Source organism: Aythya ferina (genome assembly GCF_964211825.1).
Source record: "Aythya ferina genome assembly, chromosome: 1".
NCBI lineage: Eukaryota > Metazoa > Chordata > Aves > Anseriformes > Anatidae > Aythya > Aythya ferina.
In genome coordinates this window covers 6,209,755-6,235,999 of record NC_140296.1, presented here as the reverse complement: position 1 = coordinate 6,235,999, position 26,245 = coordinate 6,209,755, and the positions used below count along the sequence as shown (strand labels likewise).

Here is a 26,245-nt window from a genome sequence, read left to right as displayed (position 1 = left end):
ACCTAAGTTGTTCTACAAGAAATCCTGGAGAGAGAGCTCTGCAAAGGGGTCCTTTCCTGAGGCTCTGTGAGGACTCTGACTGGAAGGGCTGGATGCTGCAGACAGCTAGTAGGAAAGACGACAGAGAAAGGGAAAGAAAAAGAAAAAAAGGTCTCAGAATGACAGAATATGAAAGCTGAACGTGTAATGAAAGGACAAGGGGAGGTTAAGAGGCAAAACTGGCAGAAACCAACTACTAAACCAAGGTTCTGGTCACATGGAAAACAGAAAGCCTCAGCATGGTTGGTGTAATGCGGAAACGAGCCAGAGGTGTCCCTCCAGAAAGGAAACTTGAAGGGGTATTTTCCAAACAAGCAGATAACCTTGCACCTTCCCAGTTTTCTATGAAATAAGATACAAAACCTGACACTCCTGGGGAATGTCAGCGCCCTGCCTGCTTCCCAGGGAAAGCTCTTGAACTGTGCCCAGCAGCCACCTGGGTATCTCTCCCAACAAAATAGCTCTCAGCTTCTTTTCCCCTTGAAGTATGAGGCATCTAAAAAGAGGATGGAAAGCACCTAACAGATCATTCTTAACTTGGGGCCTTAAAGGAGAACGCGGGATATATTCTTGGGAAATAGGCAAGAGTTTCTCAACTGCTGCTGTTTAAGTGCGAACCAAAGACTGAGGCCACAAGTCCATGCCCTGACAAAAATCCCACTGGACAGCCACGTATTTAAAGCACCCCACTACCAACTCAGCCTTACAAAGTGTAGAATTGACAGGTAGGGATGCTGGCTTTTCAGCAGCCACTGCTGGAAGGAGCCAATAATCCCCAAGCTGCAATGGCAGGAGGATCTGCTATTTGTTTTCTTGATTTTTTTAATCTCTTTTTCCCTTTCTTAGCACTTTCCCAGTTAAAAATGGTGCTTTTTTACACTATGCTTACAGTCAGACTTCTCTACTTTCAACTCCACCACTTTACTCATAACCGAGTCACAAGTGACCAGCACACACCCACACTCTGTACCCAGTGCAGAACCCCCTGTACAGAGGTGTATTTTCTTCAGAGCCCCTGAGGGTCTGCACACCTACGTGTGACAGGGAACATGCTTATGGGAACTGCTTGCAGCAGTGCCTGGAGTGTAAATATTGCCATTGCAAAATCACATTTTTCACATTAACGTTTCAGAAACCATATAGGGAGGAGTTCTTTTAGGATCGATACTCTCTGCCAGGACTGAAACCTACCTCTTTCCTGAAACCCTGCTACCAATGCTACCAAACAGACAGGTTATGGAAGAGCCATGAGACAGGATGGGAAGTGCTTGAGAAGCAGTTTCAGGGTGTCAGAAGCTATCCTTTCCAACCTGGTTCTTCCCTCTGGAAAGCTGCAGCTCCCACCCCAACACCACTCTCCAGGATTTGAAGCAGGCTAATGATACCAATGACAAGTCTATCAGGGTCCTAACTCCATCAGGCATCAGGGGATGCCCACTGCAACTCCATTTCATGTCACATCCTTTCTCTTCATGATCAATTGACTTGAAGCTGCATAATAAAAATCCCGTTAAATTGGTATTAATTGGAAATTTACCAAATTATGTCCAAAGAAATGGCCCAGTTTGAAAGCAGTGTGGAAGACTGGTAGGTTTAGAGCTCTGCCATTTGTGTAACATCAGCGTGCAACCAGAAATAGAGGTGAAATTTCAGGAAGTCTGTTCACATCAAATACTTACTAGATGGCCCAGCTAAATTCAGACAAGAAAGTAACTTAGAATAAATATGTATTTTAACAAGACTCTAATTATTAAAAAGGAAGCCTAAAACCAGCGTAAATTATAGTTAGACTAAGTTTCCTACATTTATCATCTCTATCTAGAGTACTGCTTATAAATATAACTAAAACCAGAATGTACCACAGCAGTTTTTTAGCAAAAGCATTTAAGAACAACAGCACTGGCCATCAGTTCCCCTGGCACTAACATGTCTAGAGCTGGATTTCGCCTCCTTACTGCCTCGTGTTCGTGCCATTTGAAATGCAAGGCTCTGTGTGGGACCAGACCCAAAGCCTCACCTCCATCACCTTCTGCTTTACTGAAGTCAAATTTCTGAAAACTCAGCACCTGCAAGTAACACAGACTGTCTGAATTAAAATCCTTCCTGGTCATTCAGTAAGTGCTGAGTCAAAGGGCGTGTTTTCAACCAAATTCATTTCTGCAGGAACCAAGCATGCTGTCAGATAAGCACAATAAACATAACTCTACACACCTCACTTGTGATTAATTCCTCCTTTTCCTGTTATGACAGCCAGCTGGGATTCAACCTAGACCAAGCCCTGCAATGTCAAATGAGGCAGGAAGGGTCAAACCCACCTATTTAGACCCACCTACCTGTTTATAAGTGAATTAGACAGGCCTGCCTAATTAGGCAGTTCAAACATTTTTTCCATGAAATACATAAAACCCCAAGCAAAAGTTGCTGAACCACTTGCCTGAAGTGACAATGAACGTACAAATCTGCTTTCAGAAGTCCAAAAGAAAGTGAATTGCAAAAACCATTTCTAGGTGAAGAAACCTAACAGTGGCTCTTTCACAGAAAGCCTTTAAAAAAATACATCTACCCACATAACTCTAAGATGAGAAGAGGTTGGATACTGTCCACTGGAAGCATAAAACAGCTTTCTTGTTAAGGATTGGACCAAGGCAATGGAGAAAATTGAGGCTTTTTTTTTTTTTTTTTTTTTTTTTTACTGTTGAAGTCTGTTCCCTCCACACTCCAGAGGCCCCAAAACACACACCCACCCACAAGTATGAGTGCTTCACCTAAATGAAGAAATACCTGCATGTTTCTGAACCTACGAAGACAGAGCTTTGATCTTACTTTATAGTAAGATCAAAATACAATCTCAATATATTACGTATTTTTTAAAAATAGAATCACGAAGTACAGCATGAACTTTAAGAAGCATGTGACTGGCAAGTAAAAACATGCAGCATTAATGCCGTTGTTCCAATCTTCCAACTAAACTTGGCTCCACCTTACTACACTTAGTAAATACAAGTATCTCGATAAATTCTCAATGATCTCACTATTTTCTGAAAATAGCATGGAATTATTCAACATTTGTTCCCCTCCACGTTCTTCCCTCTTCCCCTATTTCTTGGTCCAAGTCCAGGCAATCTTCCCAGTGACAGAAGTTTGCAAAACAAGGAAGAAAAGGGAAGAATTCGGGAGCAGCATGGATAGTCTGCTACTGTCAGTGTTCAGAGTATCCCTTCATCACATCATTTATTGCTGTTTGTTAGGTAATGGATCTATACAGAACATTACATGAAAACCTAAAAAAACAGGAACCTCACTTATAGGGAAATACCAGAGTGGTTTGCAGCTATTGAATATCTTTACTATACTGTAAACAAAGGAAAACCTCAATCATACTTCCAGAAGAACAATGGCGTAAGACATCACCTGCTTTGTTTTTGTAAAACAAACTTGATGCCATCACCCTGGACAGAAGACTCAATCCTTACATGAACTAACATGCTTGTGCAATGCATTTGTCCAACACAAGATACTGAAATACCTTTAAAGAAACTGACCCAGCTATAATTTGTTCCTTTTGAGTTTGGAATTTTGAATATACACACCTGTGCTCCTGGTACAGGGCCGAAAGGGTTTGGTGGTCTCATGACGGGCTGACTGTATATTAAAGTTGGCTGTGTCATTACTGGAATACCTCCCATCTGTGATGGCTGAAAAAAATCAGGACAATATTAAGTCATATGTAGCGTTAACATATTTCAACTAATTAAGAAGAGAAAGGAAGATGGTAAGTGCATGAAAAGCCTTGGTCATATTAGATATGTGCAGTCATACAAAACATTTCTACATTATTCCACAAATACAGGTTACTAGTAAGAAACAGCATTGTTAAGGAATATTCACAGTAACAACAAAGCCCATTTAATCTCTTGCTGCACAGATCTGAAACACTGAAATACTTGTTTAAACACAGCATTTGTGCTGCTCATCTTGCCCCTAAAGCTGAAGTCTGACAACACTTCCCTGTTCATGCCTCCAAAAGTAGAAGAGCCATTTTACAGGGATCAATGCAGAGCTGGTGGAGTTCAGGAAAAAATCAAAACTGAGAACTACACATAAAGTTAACAGTAAGTCATTTTGCAATCCAAGTCTGAAGTGTTCTGAGATTCTGCCAAATTAAGAATTTAACATATAATAATGGTTTTAGGAGTGTATTACTGCTCTTAGGAAAAGCTAAAGACTAGCTTGTAAAACAGGTCAACAGTTACGAGATTTCTCACAGTAGATGTCTTGAGTCAAGCATGAATGAGCCCGAGTGACTTTTGGGATGTGTCCTAAGGCCAATCAGTCATTCTGTAACAGCCCATCTCATCCATCTGCTCAGATGTTGCATGTTTTTGAATAAGTAACAGCAACTCAGAACAACAGAGCTACAACTACTATTAATTCTAGTTGCCATTTCCTACTGGCATTTAAAGCTGCTTTATGCAAGATTACTTTCTAAAGACGTTACCTTCCCCAGCTGCTCAATCAGAATCACCAAGAAAATGCTTTTTGTACCTGCAGTGCCAACTTGTGTTGACCAAGTTTGAAGGGGATGGGTAATGGAGAACACAAGACCCTCCAGAACACCATTTGTCACATTGGCTGTTTACTTACTGAAGGCATAGGAATTATAAATCGTGAATCAAATTTGATTATATGATGAAGCATTACAGCTTTTTCTATTGTACAAATCAGGGAGCCACTGAGCAAAATAATTGTTCCAGGAAAACTCCCTCAGAACTGTGCTATATCAGTACAAGCACACTAATAAAGAAGAGTTAAAGCACATCATTTCAGAAGTTTTCTTAGTTCCAATTTGAAAATAACACTGAACAACCTTGCAGAGCAACAAGCAGAGAAATCAGGTCTGTATCAAAAGACTTGTGGTGCTGGTGTGACAGCAAGAGCTGCAATTCTCAAGCGACACCACGACACTGCCACAACCTCACAGGTTTATAGCATCATCCATACAGACACCTTTTGCTGAGGTTGGGAGCACGGACCTGGGGATGGTTTCAGTTCAGTAATAAAACACTCCTGTTGTGAGTGTGGCTATACTTGCATGATATATCTATTCCTACACAAATGCAGCCCAACAAGAACACAGTGTCTTAAGTTAAGCAAAAAACAACCAAGTAAAGTAAGAAAAGCCTGAATTTCATGTAAAAAGACACTATGCTCACGCAGAAAACCAGGTTTTTAATGATCTGGTGAAGAATAAGGGGCTAAAATTCAGTCTTCAGGGAAGTAGTTCACAAAAAAAAATCACCGCTACTGCAATAAGCATTTAAATTGCAATACGCAATGAAATCCTAACAGAGTGTCTGACTTCTGTTGGGATTACAGCAGCTGTACTTACCATCCCATAGCCCATCATTCCTGTCGGTGTTGTGGCAGGGTATGCCATGACGGGTGGTGCCTGAAGGGACAAACAGGGGTGAAATGAGAGGTGGAGCCCAGCTGCACGCTGCTAACGCTGCAGCGCTTGGCATGTCATGAATATAGCAAAGAGCAATTGTGCACTTATTAGAAGTTGCAGTCTTGCGTTAAAATGTACCCAAACTATTGGAGACAGAGTATCTAAGCTAAAGCTTCTAGATGACCTTGATAATTTTATAATTAAATATTTGCTTTTGAACTGTTTGAATTCTGGCTGACTAAACTGCAAGCTACCGTTCTGCTGGCTTTCTTCGCTTTTTCTTTAAAGAACAAAGTATGATAAACAGAAATTTTAGAGGGAAAATTCAGAAATTTATTTTTGAATCCCATGAAGTAAATGTTTATATTTCAAAATCAGAAGTAACGGTGCACAAAGGACCTTAAGAGAGAATTTTAAGGATCAAAAGGCCAAATTCCCATTGCTTTTGTGGACATTACAGGAATTCTCTTCTTTTTAGCCAAGGGATTTTCCTACCATGTTCCAGTATAAATTCAACTTTAACATCTAAGGATTGGGATAGTAACTTAATTGGCTTTTCTTGTCTCTTGCTCAGTCTCAAAGTAAATCTAGGTAACAGGATGATTAATTCTAAAACTACAGTGGAATCATTCACTTAAGCAGACAGAAGTCCAAAAAGAATTTGATTTACATCTACATAGAAAATGTGAATCTGTACCTTACATTCCCTCTCACTCACCCACTTAGTGCACTCGATTTGAATAGGTTAAAAATCCCCTTAATACTTTATAGATGTGCTTATATTACCCGTAACCCACTCGTAACTTTTGTGAAGTTACAAGAATGCTGTCAACGGGAAAAAACTGGGATGAAGCTACTGTTTATAAACAACTTGGCAACATGTATGTAAAAACAGCTGACAACTCTTAGAAAGTAGAAAAATATTTTAAAGACAGCTCTTCGTATCAGAACCACTTTGTTTTTTCAGTTTCATGGGCCACTTTTGAAATTACTATAAACTCTTACAAGGACAAAAAAGGTTTAGTTGTTTTTCTGGACTACGAATTGTGCTTATAAGTATTCAGATAGCTTGCTGTCTAACCTCTCCACCTCCTGTCAGCTTCTCTTAAGAAAAAGTTTAATTTCTGTGTCCTGTGCTGTGGGGAGTACTGTTCACGATGAGACAAAGACCATACACATCTCAGTGCACAGGAGATTGTTAATACAGAAAAAAGGGAATCAGCAAAATATCCATAATGCTGCATTAATTACAGCAGACAAGTGGTAAACTAACAAATAAAGCATCAGCAATGCTGCTTCTGGAGTCAATTCTGAAGTATCTATCAGCTGCCTGTTCGTGTACAGTGGCTGGTGTCACTGACATTTCAGTTGTCACCAGGAAAGATTTCCCCAATCAAGAATCATCTACACTGCCTACTACCCAGGTACTCCACACAGCAGGAAAGGCTGCCCTGAGGGGTTTTGTTTGCCTGTTTTGTTTGTTTGTTTGTTTTATTGCTTCCTTTTTTTTTTTTTTTTTTTTTTTGCTTACGCACTTACAAACATGCTGACTAAATTTGTTTTGTGAGTGCTCAAGTATAGACCTACCACCTTTTATTAGTTACCCTGCAATGAAAACAGGATACAGGGAAAGACCAATATTTACATTAAAAAACCTCTGAAAGGAAAAGAAACTGCATTCCTCAGACAGCAAGCACAGGTTACTGCTTGCCCACTGTAAACTGTCAGTGTGGATGTTCTTTTTTATAGGAGCATTGATGGCATATTGGTCTCTCCCCACTAAAAAAAAATTCAAGATCTACCATAAACGTGGATAAAGTGCCAAGTATAACAGAAGCCCGTGAGATTTCATGCAGTTATTCAAACACAAACACCTTATCTTCATTCAAAAGTCACCAAGTGCATTAAAGGCAGCACAGACACACACCCCAGCTCTCTGGCAGCAAATGGTACAGTTTAAAGCAAGGAAAAAAATCTCGGTATTTCCCATGCCATCATTCGAGTCAAGAGCCTGCAGAACACCTATGAAGTTTGTGTATGCTAGGAGAAGCTCAATTTTTGGCACACCAAGGATTTTAAAATGAGAAATGTGTAAATAGCAAGAAGGTTATGAGATTCTGCAACAGCAGTGGTTAATATCAGCATGCCAGTTGATTGCAAAAAGGCTGTGGGTTGTTTCACTTACGTATTGTGGAAAATGCATGCCATTCTGTATTTCCCAGGGAGAACAATTACATAATGCAATAACACTGGATTAGAAGCAAATACTTACACAACGGAATATACACAGATAGCATTTTAGTTCACAAATACATTAAATGTCTACCCCAACACATTCTTGTAATTCAAGTCATTTAATGAGACAACATACATCTGTGATACTGTCACCACTAGGTTCGTCACTAGTTTGCATAGTCCATTTATTTGATATATGCCTTTTTTCTGAAGGCAAGAAAGCCTTATTTTCAAAAGCATATTTATTTAGCAAGCAGCAGCAACTCCACAATAAATAGACCAGCACAGGAAGACAAACTTTCTTCTAGATTATTTCTAGTTTCCTCCTTTTTTTTTTTTTTTTTTTTTTTTTTTTTAAATGTTAACAGAACAGTTTCACAGGAAAAGTGTCTCAAAAGTGTCTCTAAGGAATAAAAGCCGTTAAGTTTAATGACTTATCACAAGAAGATGTACACATAGGACACAAGTCATTCAACAGATCCAAGCACACACGTAAACTTAAACCACCAGTCGTTAAAGCAGGTGTGGAGTCCCAGTTTCTTCAATCCCTACATATCCTCCAGTAAGGCCCACAAATATTTCTGTCTACGTGACTGAGCTGGAAATGGGCACCCACTAGGGAAGATCTGGTGGATCCAGAAAGAGACTCTTTCCTAATCCACAATGTTTTATTATTATCCTGTGGCTTCAACCTCCCCCAGTCAATTACAGCTGCAATAAATCCTCAGGGACTTTTTGCTACCTGTTCTGTCAGTTCTCCAGGTCATTGGTGAAGAGTGAGTAGGATTCACATACAAAAGTGTTCATTAGCATTGTGAAAACTACCCATATAAACTTGGTTTTGGACACATTAGTCAAGAAACCTTGCCCTACACGCTATCCAACCTCCTTGCCAACACTACATGCTAAAATAGACATCACCAAAACTGACATGCATTAAAAACGATTGCACACATCAGGGCAGGAAAGCAGTAGTTACACACATTGAGAAAGCTATAGCCTGCGTTGCTGCACAGACACCTGTGCAAGTACCCCAGGATTAATCTTCCAGCCTGTTCTCACTCCCAGAGCACGCTACATGTTGTAACATTAGACATGCTTGACATATGGATGCACCTAAGAACACACTTTCCACACTTCTACTTATCCAGACTGTGAAGTGCCCTCCCACATCATCTCAATTCACAGCTTTATGTCAGTTTAGTGAAACACGAAGCCATGAGAGAGACTGGTCAAATACTAATTAATGATGAACTTGCATGTCACACTGCAACTCATTTACTAGAGCTGCACAGCTGACAAAAACAAAATCCAAAACACACATCTCAAACTGACTTCTTCAATTTTCTACTGCAACTACAGGTCACTTCCAAATTTTGGTTATTTATCAGTCCACATATCTAATTACACAGAACTCTATTTTAAAATGAGCATTTGCTTACCAACGTCGGAGCGTTCCACGCAGTTGTAGGTGCAATCTTGGGTTGCCAGTTGGAACCGCCTGTTAGTTTCTTTTCACCTGGCTGAGTCCAGTTTACATCACTTCAAATAAATTTGTAAATGGTTAGAAAACAATGGATTTGCTTACAGAATTCCCTCAGGCAAGTAGCATTTCCTCTTTGAAATGTGACTTTCATTCAGCAAAGGAGTTGAAGAAAGGTCTCACGACAACTTGTTTTTGTAAGAAAAGCAAAGTGTCTAGCTTGAGCCACCTTAGCTTTATCTAAGCTCAGTCAAGTTCCCCAGTACAGGTAAGATAGTCCAGCTGACTTTTCTTGGGTCAAAATAGGTTAGTTAAGAACAACTTCATACTAGATTCCTCAAATGATTTCACAATCAGCACAGAATGCCCCAATAAGCCTGGGGTAGTGGTTTCACAATCATTAATACAGCTCTACACACCTTTGAATTACACAGAAGTCTCTATAAGGTCTGCTACAACTACTACAACATTTGGATCAACTCATTTCCTGAATATGCAGAAAATCCAAAAGGAATCATAGAAAGGATGACACCTTGCCTGGTATCACTGCCATTACTACTCCACCTACAATCACCTTCAGCTTTCAACAATTCATTGCACCTCATATGAGAAATGAAGCCCTATCCCAAGCATGCTCTGAAGGTTAACGCAATATTGTTATGGAAAGGTTTGAACCTGTACTTTCATAACATCTCACTACCAAGATAATTAAAATGCTCAACTTTTGATTAGGCATACTCACTTTTTAGCAGTTCCATTTCCAATGCCCAAATCTGTCACAAAGTAGGAAAAAAACACTATTGAAATTCCATTCACTTAGAAGAATCAAATAAGCATTTATATGCAAGTCATTCAGTACTTACTGCCTACAAGGTTGGCTAAAGATGAATCCAGATCATCTGACACTAACTTGTTCGGTGGTACTTTGGCAACTGGAAGACTCTGGTTTTGGGAGGCCACTGTTGGTTTTAGGAGACCACCTAATTCATCAAAGCCTGTGAATGATAAGCAAAATAAGCAATTTGAGTCACAGGCCTCCTGTGAATGTTCAGTTAAGTAGACAGCAAGTTCAACACAAAAGCTAAAATACAAACTTTAACCTAGTGATACGACAAAGTATAAGAAGTAGAAGACTACTATGCCTATGGATAAAGGAGATATTTAGTACAGGAAGGAGATTTTACTCTACTGGTTTAACTTATGTGACATCTATTTTACATGAAATGGATTCACAATGACTAAAGCAATGGAAATGTAAAACAAAATTAAGAATATCTAAAAGATTACAATCTTATCAAAATATGTATTTTTGTTTTTAAGCAGATCACTGGTTTGGCCAAAACTAATCCAATACCAAAAGAATCCAATGTCAAAAGACCAGAAAGTATTTACTTTCCAGATGCTCAAAAGAACATATGATTACAATCCAAATTAACTGTTTTGATTATTTTCAGGAAATGATCATATAAGATAAATCATCTCCACGTCCAAATATAATACATCAGTAAATAAGTGTTAAAAAAATGTGTTGCACGTAAAGAAGCAACATTAACTCTACTTCTTATGCCTGTGGTCTCCAAGTGCAATCTTACGTTGACAACACAAATGAAAAAGGCTGTTCACTGTGTGAAGTTTTAATGCACAAAAGCTTTAAGTGCAGGAAATAAATGTAAACATTTCATCAGAATGCATGCAGAAATAGCATGTAAGGAACAAGTTTTTTGATCATCCAAGAAAGAGCTGGATGAAGAATGCTGTTATTGACCTTTTAAAGCCCACTTTCTTTTTTTCAGCTGGAACACTGTCACAGCAGTATGAATAAAAACAGATTAAGTGATTTATACTTCAACAATAAATAAAATGTTAAAGGACATATGTCATCTATTTTAGTACACATCTTACCACCAGAATCTAGGACAACATTAGAAGATTTGTTTCCAAACACAGACTCAAAGTCAACATTAAGGCCAGCTGATGGCTGTGGTTGAGCAACAGGGGACGGAGTGAACCCTGTGGGGAAAAAGAAGGAAGTTTAATGCTTTTGTGAAGTATATTTCCCATAAATTTACCTTCTTATGCAAGATAAGCCAAACAAACACATAGATTATTTAAATACTGCAAAAAGATTAGGAATACCTCAAATACCCAGATTATACCCTGACATCAAGAAGCGTATAGGGAAAGAGCTAAAAGCAGTTTAAAAATATTCATAAAAAAAAAGCTTCTCTCAAAATATAGGGCAGATGGGCCATGGCAGACCCTCGCCCATTGCTAAATCTCTGCACTATTTATAACATCTTCTTTTACAAACTACTTACAATAGATGTATTAAGAAATAATCATTGTGTTTTTGCAGGCAATGCAAGTGGCTGGATACAGAATCTGTTTCAAAATCAGCTGCCTGCAGAATGCTCTCTTCATCTTTTGTGTTAGTTGAGCTCCTCTCAGATACAACCAGAGCAAAATCCATACTATCCCAAGATGCCTGACTTGTAATCCCTCAGTTAGAGGCTCCTAATACTAACATTTTTATAACGCTTGCTTTGTTATATTTAAGAACACGTTAATTACTTCATTTGTCTCCTCTCATGCACCTGTAGAGCAGATACAGTCTGCTTGTTAAGTGTTCTCCAAATACATATACTTTTTTCAATGCTTAAAGTTTATCGCGGCACAAAGTATTAAGATTTTGGGGCAGTATTAAATAAAGTCGATGGGTCAATAATATGAAAGTGAGTGCTGAGCTGTTTCTAAACTCACATTTCTGATGTTACATATAGCACACATGCAAGCCTGTGCATACATGTGTGCCTCTACATCTCGACATTCAGGCAGTTACAGAAGTAGTTATTCCTTTTGTGTGAGAAGCACCAAGGGATGCAATGCCAGCGTGAAAACCAACTTTTCTGTTAGAGAACAGAAAATTTGATGATACAGAGAAATAAAAGGAAAGGGTGACAAATAATTTAGTAATAAAACATCTCCATGAACCGATGTGTCAGATTTCATGTTGTTTGCTGTGACAGCTCATTTCAATCTTACTGTTCTCCTGAAATAAGTGAGCTTTCACCTAACAATTAGTAACTATGTGGTGCTATCCTTGTACAGAAACTTCACAGAATAGACTGATTTGCATCACCTTTTCTTCTTATTTGTTTTAAAGGAACATACAAGTCAAAGGCATCCACTGCTAAGAAATTATACAGCTTATATTAAAAACAAACCAAAGGAAAATTTTGACCAGCATACAGCAACACAAGGGCAGCAGTAGTGTGGGAGAGGATAGAGGGTAAATAAACAACAAACCAAAATGAGTATCTTTGTGACAAGTGTACCGTCAGGTTGTAACAAGCCATTTCAGAGACTCTGAACTGCAGATAGGAATTCCTTTGATGGGATGTCCTGCAACTTTTAAAATCGTGCCTGTACCAATAAAAAATGTGACTTAAAATAGCTCTGATTTTTCTTTAAGAAAATGGGCTTAACTGGTACGAGCTAAACCTCCTGCTCTCACATTTTAGGATGTTTCAAGCTACGTAAAGCTAAGCGAGAAGACAAAATGTTACATGGGACTCCTTTGAGTCAGGCTCTGAGAAGATCTAATCCTACTCTTGGTAGGAACCATCAGTCCAGGGCACGTTGTCTAACCTACACGTTGGGAAAGGTGCAAAGGCCAGACAGAGCTCCTTTAAGAGAGTAAAACAAGACTTGACAGGAACTAATTATTCTATTTTTTGGATATGGAACAAAGGAAACAGTGACATGGAGGATTTAACCTTTCATTAAATGAATCCAGTTGGTTTCTATTTAAAGACAGTAAAACAAAATGTAACTTTATGTGCTTAAGAGTTAACTCTCCCACAAAACATTCACTGAAGGTATTCCTAAACCTGGCATTGCAGCAATGTTAACACTCTTTCTGCCTGGTTTAGATGGATTATCTGTCAGAGTCCACAGCCTGGTTAACAACTGTCAGCGAGGTATTCCTGAAATAGCATCAGTGCCAAGTCACTATGCTGACACTACACAGCTGCACAAGTGATTAGACGGTAATTTAATGCAGCAAAGACCTTTTGCATGTTTTGTTGCAAACCTTTGTTCTAGTTTAGTGCACTGCTTAAGAGCAGGATATCAACTGAAGTGGCAGAAGCAGCAACATCCCAGTCTCTTTGTCTTCAAAACAGTGAGGCTGAGTTAGATGAGAAGGTATTTAAAATGTGGAAGCCTTTCATGTGGTGTGCGGCACCATGGGAACTACAGGAAATCCTGAAATGGGGAGATACTCATTTCTCATACTAAATACTTAGCACGAGCTGAAAATAGATAAATCACTTGTGACAACACATCTAGCATAAGCACTACTACATGAATCAAAGTTGGAGGCAAAGTAATAACACACTTCTGTAGCCAATGATATACCTACTAGGTCTAGGCACACAACACATTCACATTTCCGTGCTCGTGGTAAGGCTGCATCCCATTACCTACCTCCAAATAGACCAGCTACAGAAGAAGGCTCATTGCGGAAATGAGAAGCATTAGGGTAAGCTTGAGGACCACAAAAAGAGTCTGATAAGGCATGGCACACAAAAGAGAGAAAGCCAGGAAAGGAGAAGAAGGAGAGTTACAGAAAGAGAACCAAGATATACTCAATTTGCTATTAAGAAATTTAATTTCAGGTTAGCCTATAAACCCACATATAATCTAATAACATAGAAATAACACAGTGGAATTAATACACACAAGACATACGAGAAACAAGTTTTCATTGTCTATAATACTAAAGGGAAGAAGAACTGTTTCAACACCACAGCTATGTTAGGATAAACACATTTTTCTTTTCTTTTCAAGCAAATGCCATGTTTTACACCCTTGGGAAAAAAAAAAAAAAAAAAAACAAGTGTAAAAGCTTCAAGGCATTTTTTTTTTAATATACCTGACGTATAATGATACAGCCCGACAGTGGATTCATATTTGGTTGCCACAAAGGGATTTAGTTCAGTAAATGGATTGTAATGATCTAAAGAATCAGAAAGAATTATTTTAAATCCACGTTCACATTAACGTAGCACCTTGCCTGTGCTACCACTAAAGCTGCATCTACATTTCACTGAGCAATCTGCCAGGAAGTCACACTTTGGATTGAGACACGACTTTACAGAATGAGATGCTGGAAGGGAAGGCAGGGTCACAAGGCCATCCATCTCCGGTGATTTCAGGGCTGGAGTGTGACGAATGTGACACCAAACCATCCCCAAGGCCCACCCCGCTGCTTGCTGACAGCCCTGCACTGACACAGCTTTTTGTATGGCTGCAGAACAAATGCACAGGATGTGGTGGAATAACATCCCTAGTGAAAAAGGTGTATTGCAAACAGTCATTCTCCATCCGCCTGCAGCCATACACATTGTCTTGGAAGCATGGGAAAGAGAGATTAGAGAAAGACCAGGTTATTATGCAGGAGTAACAGCTTGAAGTATTTGTAAGCTCCTGCCTTAGCCAGCTAATCTGCCCTGGGAATTCTGGACAGGAGTTTCACAGCACAAGTTCTGCTCTGGAGACTTGCTTCTCTTCCTCTCCCCCCACCAAGAAAAGACAAGACAGAAAACTAGTCAAAATATAGGTGGTATGCCTATCTCTGAAACGATCCTTTGTTTTATCCCTGTTAACAAATGTCAGAGCTACCAAATCCCTCTTATAAGGCAGTCTGGATTCTTCTGAGATATATTCTAGTGGGGTTCAATCTGCAAAAAGAAAGCCCCGTTGGTTCGGCAAGGCTGTCTTTAAACCAAAGTTTGCTTAGGAACAGAACTAACGTATAATTAACTGATTTTTACTAAGAAAGCTAAAATTCAAAACGTAATCAATTAGTAAGTACTTGCACCAACAGAAATGGCACAGGGATTTCTAGTATGACAGCACATTGAATCACCTCTGAACTAAGTTATTCATAGCTTTTAAAAGGTGAGCTCTTAGTCAATCGCCTGGTAGGTAGAGTTTGAGCACAGTACATACCAAAATGCCCACGGCTTTATCAGTTTTGTTAATGCCAACACAACTGGGGAAAAAACACAGGAGCTTACTTTTTTTTTCAGGGATATTTATAAAGAATATTTCAACATGAGGAACAGAAAGTAGCATTTCCTTTCAATTCTTAGAAATATAATTTTACCTTAAAATTCCCAAACATAAAAAACTGGGTTGAAAGGTACTGAAATGCAACTGCTTTAACTGTAAGTAAGTTTCTTTACATCAAAAAGAAAACCACTTAGGCAGTTAAGCAAGGATACTAACGCTATTTTCATAGCATGGCTATAAAATCAAGTACTAACATAGCACAAAAGCCCCAAATGACCAGCTTCCAGTTCCTCTAAAGCCCCACAAATATACTTTAGAAACCAGAATACTATTAAAATTTTAGGAAACAGGTAATTAGTTTAAAACGGTACTTTACCAACAAACATTTCATGTGTGGGTGTCCTACTGGTGAAAGTAGAAACATCAGAAGACACAGACAGATGAGCAGCATCGTTAGTTTTTGTAAGGAAAGGATTTAGGTTTGGAATGGCATCATCAACATTATCAACAGTAGCAGAAAAAGGATCTGTCCAATTCCAGAGAGCAAGAGAAAGAAGAAAAGGGAGATGGATTTAGTTATATGTTACTTCCTAGGGATAGGAGAGTAAGAATTCAGAGTAGTCCAGGAAGTATAGTCTTCTCCTGGACATCTCTAAATTTGGGATGACCTAACTAATATTACCTAATTTTCAAGTTGTCCAGAGCTATCCACTCCCTGCTCGAGAGAAAGACTACAGGTATTAGCCATTCATGTAATTTTCATGTAATTTTAAAATGAATGAATACCATCTTGGTCTTATATCGTGTGCTTCTTCCATAGTTTTATATGGAGAATTAGTACGTTACTTCTCTTTAAACACAACCAGCTTTTGCCTGCCTCAGACATGCTCCCCTGATGCTTCCAAAAAATTCTCCAGAGCAGTGACTGCCTCCTACCACAACAGAGCCCAGATGGGAAGAAAGTAGTCAACTCTAGGGCTGGATTTAACAAAATAAATAAAGAACATCTCCCAAACCCCAACACTGGAGCTGTTAACCTGCACTTTCCCATCTCCTGATCTTTAAACTTTGTTTATGGATTTCTACTTACTGGGCATCATGTAATTCTTGAGAGCTTTACCTGCACTGAAGTAGGCACACGGGGCAGAAACCTGTTTCTTACTGCCAACAGCCATTATCTGCGAGCAACCAAAAACCTGCTCTGCTTAAAGGGACAACAGCCAGGAGCAGTGTCAAAGAGACAGTGCCTGACTAAAAACCAACAGACAGCAGTGGGAATAAGGGAAATATAGATCTGTGTGAGTGACTTCCTAGACACAGAAGAGTTTTGAGGTTTCTTCAGGACGTATACAGCATTCCAGGATCCAGCATATAAAAAGAAAAGGGAACACAGCTAGAATGAAATAACTTACTGGCAAAAAGAAGTGAGGCTTAGCTGTCTGGCTTCAAAGTACATGAATCCTTGGTGGAAAACTCAAGAACTCCCTGGTGAGATCAGCAAGAACTGCATCTAGCCCTGTGTATGACTGTTTTATCACATTACCTAGAACTGCAGCTTGCTCTTCTAGAAAAAATCACATACAGAAATGTTGGAGTAATAGTTGTAAGAGATTTCTTGAGTGATTCACTGTTTTGGCACATTTTTCTTTTAAACCTAGTTAGACTACAGCTTACCCACAACTCTTACAAATACTGCAGTGATGTAGGCAGCAGCTTCAAACTATTTTCTCTGCCCAAATCTGACCTTCACGATTCTTAACTATAAATCCTAAATAGCCTGGTATCATGTAGCTTTCAGTCATGTAAGTGCTAAAGAAAATGAAGTCTTTGAATCATTGAATTATTTTTTGCAGGCTTAATACACACTTTCATTTTCTGTAAGCTTGACAACTTAGTAAGACTTGACTTCTCTCCTGGAGTGCCTGGCTACATCACAAGAACAAGCACCTTCAAAGGCCTTTTTATAAATCATTGTTATCAAAATCACAGTGCCCAACAGTGAGTAAAGGATAAGCACCATAAACTAGTATTGTATTTGTTATATACACCAACAATACAAAGCCTTCAAATGTCTTACACCTGTTTTAGACAACCATATTACCACCTAACGTACTTGTGGATGTGCCAGTCACCTGAAACTGCATCCTTGCTTGCAGGTACTTATAACTGCTGTCTGTTACAAATGCTATTTCGGAATGTGCAGAACAAACAGATCTGACAATAAAACAGATGAGATTATTCTGTAATCAACGCCTGCTTGCTTGTTCTGTTGCTGCTTCACATTGTTCTGATTCTATTGTTTCTCCTTGCTACTGGAAAAATTCCCATCAGATAGAGCAAACTGATTATTTCCATACTGATACATTTGTTGCGCTTCTTAAATTTAGGTACAAATTGGTAACTGGCAAGTATACCAGAACAAATACTGCTGGAGTGGTCTCTGAACAATCCCAATAAACATCTTTGATAAAAACTTCCTTTACTCTTTTTAGCTTTTTTTTTTTTTTTTTAATATTGGTTTACAATATTTGTTTGTATCTACTATCCACTGAAATTAAACATATACTAAATAGGGCAACTGTTAAATACCACCTTCTGTTCCCAAATACCAAGACTGCATAAAAATTCATGTTTTGGCTAGGAAGACCACGCAATGCAATTTTATATTATCAGGATTTTGTCAGAAATGTAACCTGGTTTTAGACTCTCTGCTGGTCTGTCTCATTCTAGCTCTAGCTGGCGTGTTCAAGTCTCAAAACCTGCCAATGCTGTGACACAGGTGACAAAGGTAATTGAAAATTAATTAGGTTGGGGTAATTCACATCCCAGCATATTCAAATTAAAAAAAAAAATTGCTGTCTCTCCTGACAGCAACACCTAAACATTTCTAGAGCCTAATTTCATCCTTGAATACACATGGCATCTGCTTGTGTCAAGGGAACCGCTCTGCACCTTCAGGCTATCTGAAGGCATTAGTGATTCAAGTGCATTTAAAAAAAAAAAAAAAAAGTAATCTAAATTTGGCCAACTTCTGTCTTTAAGTTATCCGTCAAGAAGTATCTTACCTGACATTAAGAATGACAAAGGTTTTCCAGGGGTATCTCTCACAATTTGAAAAAAATAAACTGAAAACATGCGATTCAGAACCTATTCTTTGGGAGTTTTTAACCTCGTTATTAGCCTTAACATTTTTTCAGGACGACAATGAAAGGCAGCAACCCAAATATAATGCCTCTGTAACAGTTTATCCTTTTATTACATATCTAAGAGTTGCTGCATGGAAGTCACAATCTTTACCTGTCTCTTGTCCATCTGCACCTGGTTCCATACTCTTCTCAAAGTCACCACATACACCAAATACAAACATCATCATGTCAGAAAATTACCTAAGGGAGGGATGCTGTGCAGTGGTTAGAGCACAGGACTGGAAATAGCTCAGGTCCCATTCTTGGCTCTGCCACTGACTGGCCGTATGACTTCAGGCAAGTCAGTTAATTGCTCAGATTTCCCCATCTGTAAAATGTGGAAAGCACTTCTTATCTACCTTGCCTATGTGAAGTGAGTGTTCATGTCTGTAAAGCCACATAGCTTTCATTAAAAGAAAATGAATCTAACAAAAAAACCCTGGTGATCTCAGAGCTTTGACCTAAAACTTCAGCAGAACATCTGTAATTTAATCTTCTAAGTATTTAGAAATGTGCCATTAGTAAGCAGATTATCAATGACTATTACTGAAGACCTTACCAGGAGTAAGGCACAACATTAAACAAACAGACTTCCAGGCTCAATTTCAGGTTATTAATACCAAAAATAATAAAGATAATAAAAAACCCTAGATTGTGAATGACATTCATGAGGAAGGTAACTTCCTTGTCTAATTCCCACCCCTGAGATAATTAGGACAAGCTGAAACAGAAGGTACTACCAAAAGCAAACAAGATGAGCCAAAACATTTCTCTCCATTTCTAAACTTTAAGCCTAATAAGCATTGAAATTTGTAGGCATAGCTTGATATGCTCCCCACTGCATCTTTCTCAAATATGCTCTGCTCAGCCAAACTGAAGGACAAGTAAGCTGTGAGTTTTTTTTAAGCTAGCACATATATTACTAGTGCTTCCATCACCCAAAACCATGTGTTATTTCCCTACAGATGAATACAAAAAGATACAAGACACAAAGCACACAACAAAAGTAAACAGGAAAGTAGAATACATATGCTGTTTATTACAGAAATAAGTTAGTTAACTGGAAAGATGTTTCGGAAAAGCTATAGCTCAAATAGAAATCGTGATGTAAAGTTTCAGAATAGTATTTTCCAATGCCTATAAAGCTTTTTGATGTAGCACCTCCTACTTTTTTTTTTTCCACACCGTAAAAGAAATTTGTTACAAATCAGATGCTTGTTAAAATGCTTATCTGGAGATAGCCACAGAATAAAATAGTAAGCTATGGAACTAAGTGTCATTTATATAGAAAGGTAAAAAGAAACATTCTGTAAGAGATTTTTAATCCTCCACCAGTATAACCAACAACACAAGCCACCAGCATGTGTTACCTACACAAGAAGTATTCTGTAACACTGCAAAGCAGAAAAGAGAAGAACGGCAACAGCTTTGACCATAACCTTTAAGATTAACTGATCTTGAAGCACCACTCATGATGTACTGGAACACTCCTGCCCTGCCTCCCTCGTTTAAGGGCATGCCTAGATCAGTAATATCATCTAACTTCCCATTCAGTCCATCATAGTAATGGGGCAGAATAAAAATGTGCATATTCTGAAATAAATTGAAGAGATTCCCTTTCACAATTTAGCTCTTCAGTTAAAAAAAAAAAAAAAGCTTCGGCTGGATCTCTTTCTTTGATTTAGCCACAGTTAATTTGCTTTTATAGTTAAATACAAGTTTTCTGCTGCATTTCAAAGAGGTGCTTTGTTTTGTTTTCAAAAACTAGCTTTGGATTGTCTTGCTCTTTAGACACATTTGTCTCACAATTGCCTCATCTAAATTCTTCTGTTATCACTTGCAAAACTGATTTTTAACTTCACACCATTTAAAACTTATTTGAAAACTTGCATATTCGAGTTCAGTACATGATAAGGTTCAGTATCTGGCACGCATCTTCACAGAAATGACTTCTCACAGCTAAGCTTCTGTAGCTTGCTATGTGACCCTTGAAGACAGCAGTTATAAGGCTGACTCAGCTGGAACTAAAAGAACATTTTTATTAACAACTCTTATGTCAAGACTGCTTGTGATCACCACATGCTCCTATATTACTTTAATCTGTACCTGGATCTGACTTTTCCCCTGCTCCTTTAATCCATTTCTAGCTTGTCTTTGCAAGTTCTCTTCACAAGTTTTTCCTGAAGAAACAGCCCACAGACTAGGGAAACATTTCACAGGAATCTTGCCACAGCAATTAGAACCTTAATCTGAGTCAGGATTCTTACCTCCCCAGGTACTTCCTACTTGTGGAGCAGCAGATATTGGATGTACAGATGGATGAAACGTTGGCTGCAAATCAAGCAGATCATTTGGCAGTTTTGAAGTGCTACAACGACAAATTAATACAACTGTTTGAACTGCACACCATGGTTTTCAATACAAGGCAAACACTAATAATTGCCAACAGTAAAGGAAGCTTTGTTACAAATTGGCTGTTACAAAACAGATGCAACAAAGCCACAATCATAAAGCCTGCTGAATTTCATGTTTTCAGTTTTGCAGAAAAGTGTTAATATAGTAAGCAAGTTCTATTATATCAAATGACTTTTGCCAAAGCCAAGACAAAAATAAACAGCATTCCCATCTTCCTTGCAGTCTAACACCATGGCTAAAACTCTTAAATTCAGTAATCTTCAGCAAAATAACCTCATGAAAACCCCACAGTGTGAGATCAGGCTGATGGAACTTACTTTAATGGGTTACACCATCAAAACGTTACACCTGAAACTCTACAATCTATCAGATCTATCTACTCAGATCTAAACCAAACTGAGATCCAAGAACATCCTACAGAAATGAAAAGTGAAGTCTAAAATACAACCGTTGCAATGACTTCAAGAGTAAACAGGCACAATAAAAGGCATCTTCCAGCAAAGAGTTAATTTCAAAATCAAATTCCTCCTAAAAAAAAATGGAGCTCTGGTGTTCACCTGGAACTTTTCAGCATGTGAGATGAACCAACATCTGCACACTTGGCTATGGACAGCAGCAGAGTAACTGTGGCATTCAAGGTTCTTTTGAAATGAGATGGGCAGAGTTTAGCAGAGTTTAAAGGCTAGAAGGGGCATCCTAGACCTTTATCTCTTCCTGCTGACCCAATTCCTTGCATCATTCAGTTCTTACTATTTCACTTCAACAGTGATCAAAGTCACATTTTGCCACCACTGCCTCTATTAAAAAGTAGCATGGGCTGGCACAGCACTGTTAAGTGAGCATGAGAGTCAGTCGTTTTCAAGTAAAGCTCGTTCAGGTCATCAATTCAATGGAAACATTCCATCTAATAGCAAGCAACTGAACTTACAATCCAACAAACCCACTTCATGGCAGCTTCTGTTGTAAAATCTGTTCTTTGCTCATCAGTCATACTGCCAGCAACTGAATTTAGAAATATGAAGCATGTCTAGCCAGATATTTCTGTATTTCAGACCTTGTAAGAAGGAAAATCAGGCACTCAAAGTTCCTATTTCAAAGCATGCTGCCATTTCAAATAGTTTGGCCTCTAAAAAGTAATTTAAAAAAAATAAATCAAGGAAACCTTTCAGTTACGAACACTGACAGATTCTCAAGCTCCTTATACATGACTCAGCTATTTGCTACATATGTGGTGTCAAGTAACTTCCTACAATAGCTTTCTAGTGGGACAGAAGGCTGTAGAAGTGCTGACTCCTTCTAAAGAACTGCAAAGAGCAAAAGGGGGCAAGTAGATTCTTGCATGAGTTCTAATGAAACTAAGCAATTCTTCTTCATGTTTAGGTTCAAATCCAAAGCAAAAATATGCCTTAGGAGAGTTATTTCCTTCTTCCGTACTCATAGCAGCACTGCACCTTCTGATATTATTCGATTTGACAAGTATTTTACAGAATAAAGCTCACAAGCTTACTCATACCAGCAGTTCCTGCTAGTCAAAGAGCAGGATTAGCAGGCACTGAGTACTCCTACACTATCTTTGCAAGTCCTTGCAGACAGATGTTCCACAGACAACTCAAGACTGTAAAAACCAGCTTCTCTTTTTTCAAACCCTGTTTCAGGCTGTCCTTTTTGTGAAAATCTACCCAGAACATTTGTTACAATTCAAGTTCTGAAGACTTAGAAATGCAACATATAAATCCTGTGTTATCTTTAAGACCTCCCATACTGAACTTTTATTTGATTTTTCCCAAAATAACCTGTAAGGTTCTCTGAGGGCAGGGCACGTGCATTTTACAGTTTCAACTGTCTTGCTTGCCTGACAACAGATACAAGAGCTGTCAGCAGTTGGTTCTTATCAAAAATTATTCTGCAAACAGAGGATGAAAAACATTTCTACATTGTTATTTTTAGTGACAGGTCATTTTCCCATCAACTTTACACAAAACATTTCAGTCACCAACACGCTCTACACCCAAACAACCTTCTCCAACGTATGTTCCTCTAAAGTTTAGAGGAAACCCTGGCTGCACGTCATCTCACAGTGAAGCAACATCATTGAAGCATACCTGTTTGAAGAGCTAGGGGTAGAAAAAATATCAATGGCTGGTGTAGTCATTATGCTTCCTGCTGCAGTCGACACGGGAGAAGCTGCAGTTGTTAAAGAGGTATGAGGTTTCTTTGCAAGTTCTTTTAGACGTTGCTCCTGTTGGGAAAGTGAGCTGGCATAAGAAATCCAGAAACAACATTTGTGTATATGAATTTAGAGGCAAGCAGAACAAAATCTATAGATTGTTTTTTTAATTATTCCACACAGTAGCGCATCAGTTACTTAAGATAGTTACAAGAGTCAGCAGTGCCCCAAATCCTTCAGAAACTGCTTTAACAAACCCTTCACAAGTTGTACAGCATATGTAAGAATCTACTTCCAGTGCTTTGCCACCAGCACCCATCCAGTATCAACAACGCTGGCTTTTCACTCTGCTCCCTCAAGAATCTTAAGCTATCAAATAGAGCACAGAAGTCTTTTCAGTTAAAAGATCTGTATGCTTACCTTTAAAGCTTTCAAGCGAGCCTGTTCCTCCTCTAATGCAGCTTGTTTTTCCCTTTCATCAACTTTTGTCAGAGACAGGCCGGTGCTTGCAAGGGAAGAAACTGCATTGGAAAGGGTGGTAGCCCTGAAGTAATTGGACCAGAGAAAAGCTGGCTGTTAATAGGTGACACGTGATAGAAACATCTGAAGAACACTTTGCCTGTATCCACCCTCCTGCTCAGTCTCCCTTCGAACTCTTTAAAAACACTGGTTATATCACTATACAACACAACGTGGTAAGTTTCAATAAGATACACTGTATGAACTTGCAAAATAAAAATAAAAATAGAAATCAATCTATTCTCACATGTTGGATCATGGGTTTAGCTCCCTTAAATGTTTCCCCTCCTAACTCCGTCAGAGAAAGCTTTATTTGAAGCTTTTGCTCTTTCCCTATTGACTTAAGACAGCATTACGTGTAGATACACAGAAATCTCTGATGAACTAGGTTGCAATTCAAACTGTTGCTAATTTAACAGATTCAGTTAAGAAACTATCAGTGCAACTAGTAAAACCCAGATGAAAAGTCTGCAATTTACCATGCTTAACTGTGTGCAAAAAGATTCAAGTTAAATACTAAACTTCTAAAACAGACTAAAGTAACTCTACAAAAGCTAATAAGACAGTGCTGAAGTCCTAAAATTGTTACCACCATAAACAAGAAGCAGCAAAATGTGCCTGATTCTTTGAACACGAAAAACTAAATGCTATTTAATTTTGCAAGTCTTTTCCCCCATCCTCCAGTATTAAGGATTTTATTTAATCAAGTTAGTCGCCTAGAGGATTTCTCTAGATTGTACTATGTCTTTTAGCAAGCATTCAAAAACCAATGAATACTGTAATCCCCAATTACTTTGAGCATCCATTTTTAATTTAAGGACTTCTGGAAGCATTTTCTCGCTTCTGACAAAAAAAAAAAAAAAAAAAAAAAAAAAGAAGATTCTCTCTCATCTCGAATCTTAATCACATTCATAAATAAATGCTCCGTAACTTATAGAAGTCTTAGATGTTAACAAAATGAGGATTACTGACAGTATTTTTTTTTTTTAAAGTTTCTTCAATAGCTCAAGATGAGATGTTAGAAATTTAACTACTACACACGCGATTCTACAGCAAGTTTTTTCAGCTCCTTAGATTCTATTTCTGTTGACCTGGAAGAAACTGTCTGAAGAGCAAGACATCTGATAACCTGCTATGCCATGATAACTAATACAACACAATCTTCACTTCAGCAGAACCTATACAAACTTTAGTTCATAATGGAATCCCAAAATAACGGGCTTAACATTTGATTTATTTATTATGTTTTTTAAAGGACAAGGGCATAAGCACCTGCTTGCAGCTGTGGAGTCTTTGATTTTCTTTCCTTCTAGAGAAGCTAAATGCTGCTCCAAAGCATCAAGAAGGCTACTTGGTGCCTGGAAAGAGACACGACAGATAAGAGATAGGAAAAACCTAAGGACAAAGCAAGTCAGTAGTTAAAAGACTTTGAGAAAGTACAACTCTAAGGCAGCTCGTAACAACTCAAAATACTTATATCACATCTTGGCATCCAGTTGATATTTAATTACTTTAAACATCAGGTGATTTAGTCTCTTCACTACATTATTCTGTGTCATAATGACTCACCCATAAGGTACTGAAATATGTCAAGAGATGTAAAAATTAACAGCTAGGAAACAGTAAACAGAATCAGAAGCAGCCTGTATTTCTGGAGACTTTAAGAGGGAAATTGTTCCTAAAGTCATTTCTATGTGCATGCTCTGCAAACCTTCACAAATTATTTCAACGGGCACGTTGCCAAAAACAAGCTTGCTAAAAATTGTAGCCTCGTAACATCATGTAAGAACTTCATTACGTGAACTCAGAGACAAATTGTGTTATCAAGCATGATGAAAATTACATTGTCTCAAAACTCAATTAGAGTGTGAAATAAACAGCCTATAACATTTTAAAATAGGATCACTGCATATGAAAGCCAGGCTCCGACAGCATTTGGATTTAATCACAAACTTTGAAATAACTCGGTGACAACATATGCAAGAAAGCATAAGTGAATGTTATAATGCCAAATTCTTCTGATTATGCAACCCCAAAACAGACATGTACTGACAAATGCATAATAGCTTTATCTACCTGTGAAAGATCTGGTATGTCTCCTCTGTCAATTCCAACTTGCTGCAATAAAACAAACGAGCTTTAGAATCTGTTTGCATTTGTGACAGGCAGAGATGCTCAAAAAGCAAACAATGTTAAGATGGAATCACGTAAAAAGCATAAATCTGTCCAGATACATTGTAAATATTGACAATCTGAACTCTATAATGGTTGGTTATAGTAAATTCTTTTGCTAAATTCACACACATTACAGAGATTTTAAACAGATGTGACCTTATAAACAAAACAGAATGAGAATCAAGTGTTTCAAAATTGTAAGGCTGGCAAGTTTTGCCTATCCCACAACTTATGGACCAAGTTGAGACCTACTGATACAGAGATGTAAGTGCAAAAATAAAGCACCTTCAAAGCTTTTTAAAGAAGCTTTACTTAACTATTGCTGTTTTATAAAATGCACAAACAAAACATTCTGCAGCAGCATGTACACTGTCACAGTAGGAAGATTAGTACTCTATCAACTGAAAGGACAAACAGAACAAAAACAAGCTTTACTGCCTAGATTTTTTGCAAAAAAAAAAGTTATGAAAAGTAAAGCAAGCACAGCAGCATTCTCAACT

The 26,245-nt window shown here is 38.3% G+C and overlaps 1 protein-coding gene across 5 annotated transcripts in view; it reads right to left on the bottom strand.

The window, feature by feature from the left end:
• The window catches only part of PICALM (phosphatidylinositol binding clathrin assembly protein), a 63,150-nt gene that overhangs the window by 2,299 nt on the left and 34,606 nt on the right, over positions 1–26,245 (bottom strand). The window contains exons 8-22 of one of the 5 annotated variants that reach the window (XM_084531889.1): positions 25,647–25,688; positions 24,843–24,928; positions 23,472–23,595; positions 22,987–23,123; positions 20,737–20,837; positions 15,661–15,810; positions 14,143–14,226; positions 13,695–13,775; positions 11,109–11,216; positions 10,070–10,201; positions 9,949–9,979; positions 9,166–9,265; positions 5,429–5,488; positions 3,630–3,734; positions 3–105 (exon numbers count right to left, since the gene is read on the bottom strand). In XM_084531889.1, the coding sequence (XP_084388015.1) occupies positions 13–105; positions 3,630–3,734; positions 5,429–5,488; positions 9,166–9,265; positions 9,949–9,979; positions 10,070–10,201; positions 11,109–11,216; positions 13,695–13,775; positions 14,143–14,226; positions 15,661–15,810; positions 20,737–20,837; positions 22,987–23,123; positions 23,472–23,595; positions 24,843–24,928; positions 25,647–25,688 (1,434 nt within the window). In that variant the 3' untranslated portion in view covers positions 3–12. Of the gene's footprint in view, positions 1–2; positions 106–3,629; positions 3,735–5,428; positions 5,489–7,673; positions 7,698–9,165; positions 9,266–9,948; positions 9,980–10,069; positions 10,202–11,108; positions 11,217–13,694; positions 13,776–14,142; positions 14,227–15,660; positions 15,811–20,736; positions 20,838–22,986; positions 23,124–23,471; positions 23,596–24,842; positions 24,929–25,646; positions 25,689–26,245 lie in introns of all 5 variants that reach the window. The other 4 variants (XM_084531885.1, XM_084531886.1, XM_084531887.1 and 1 more) reach the window with 4 other exon arrangements.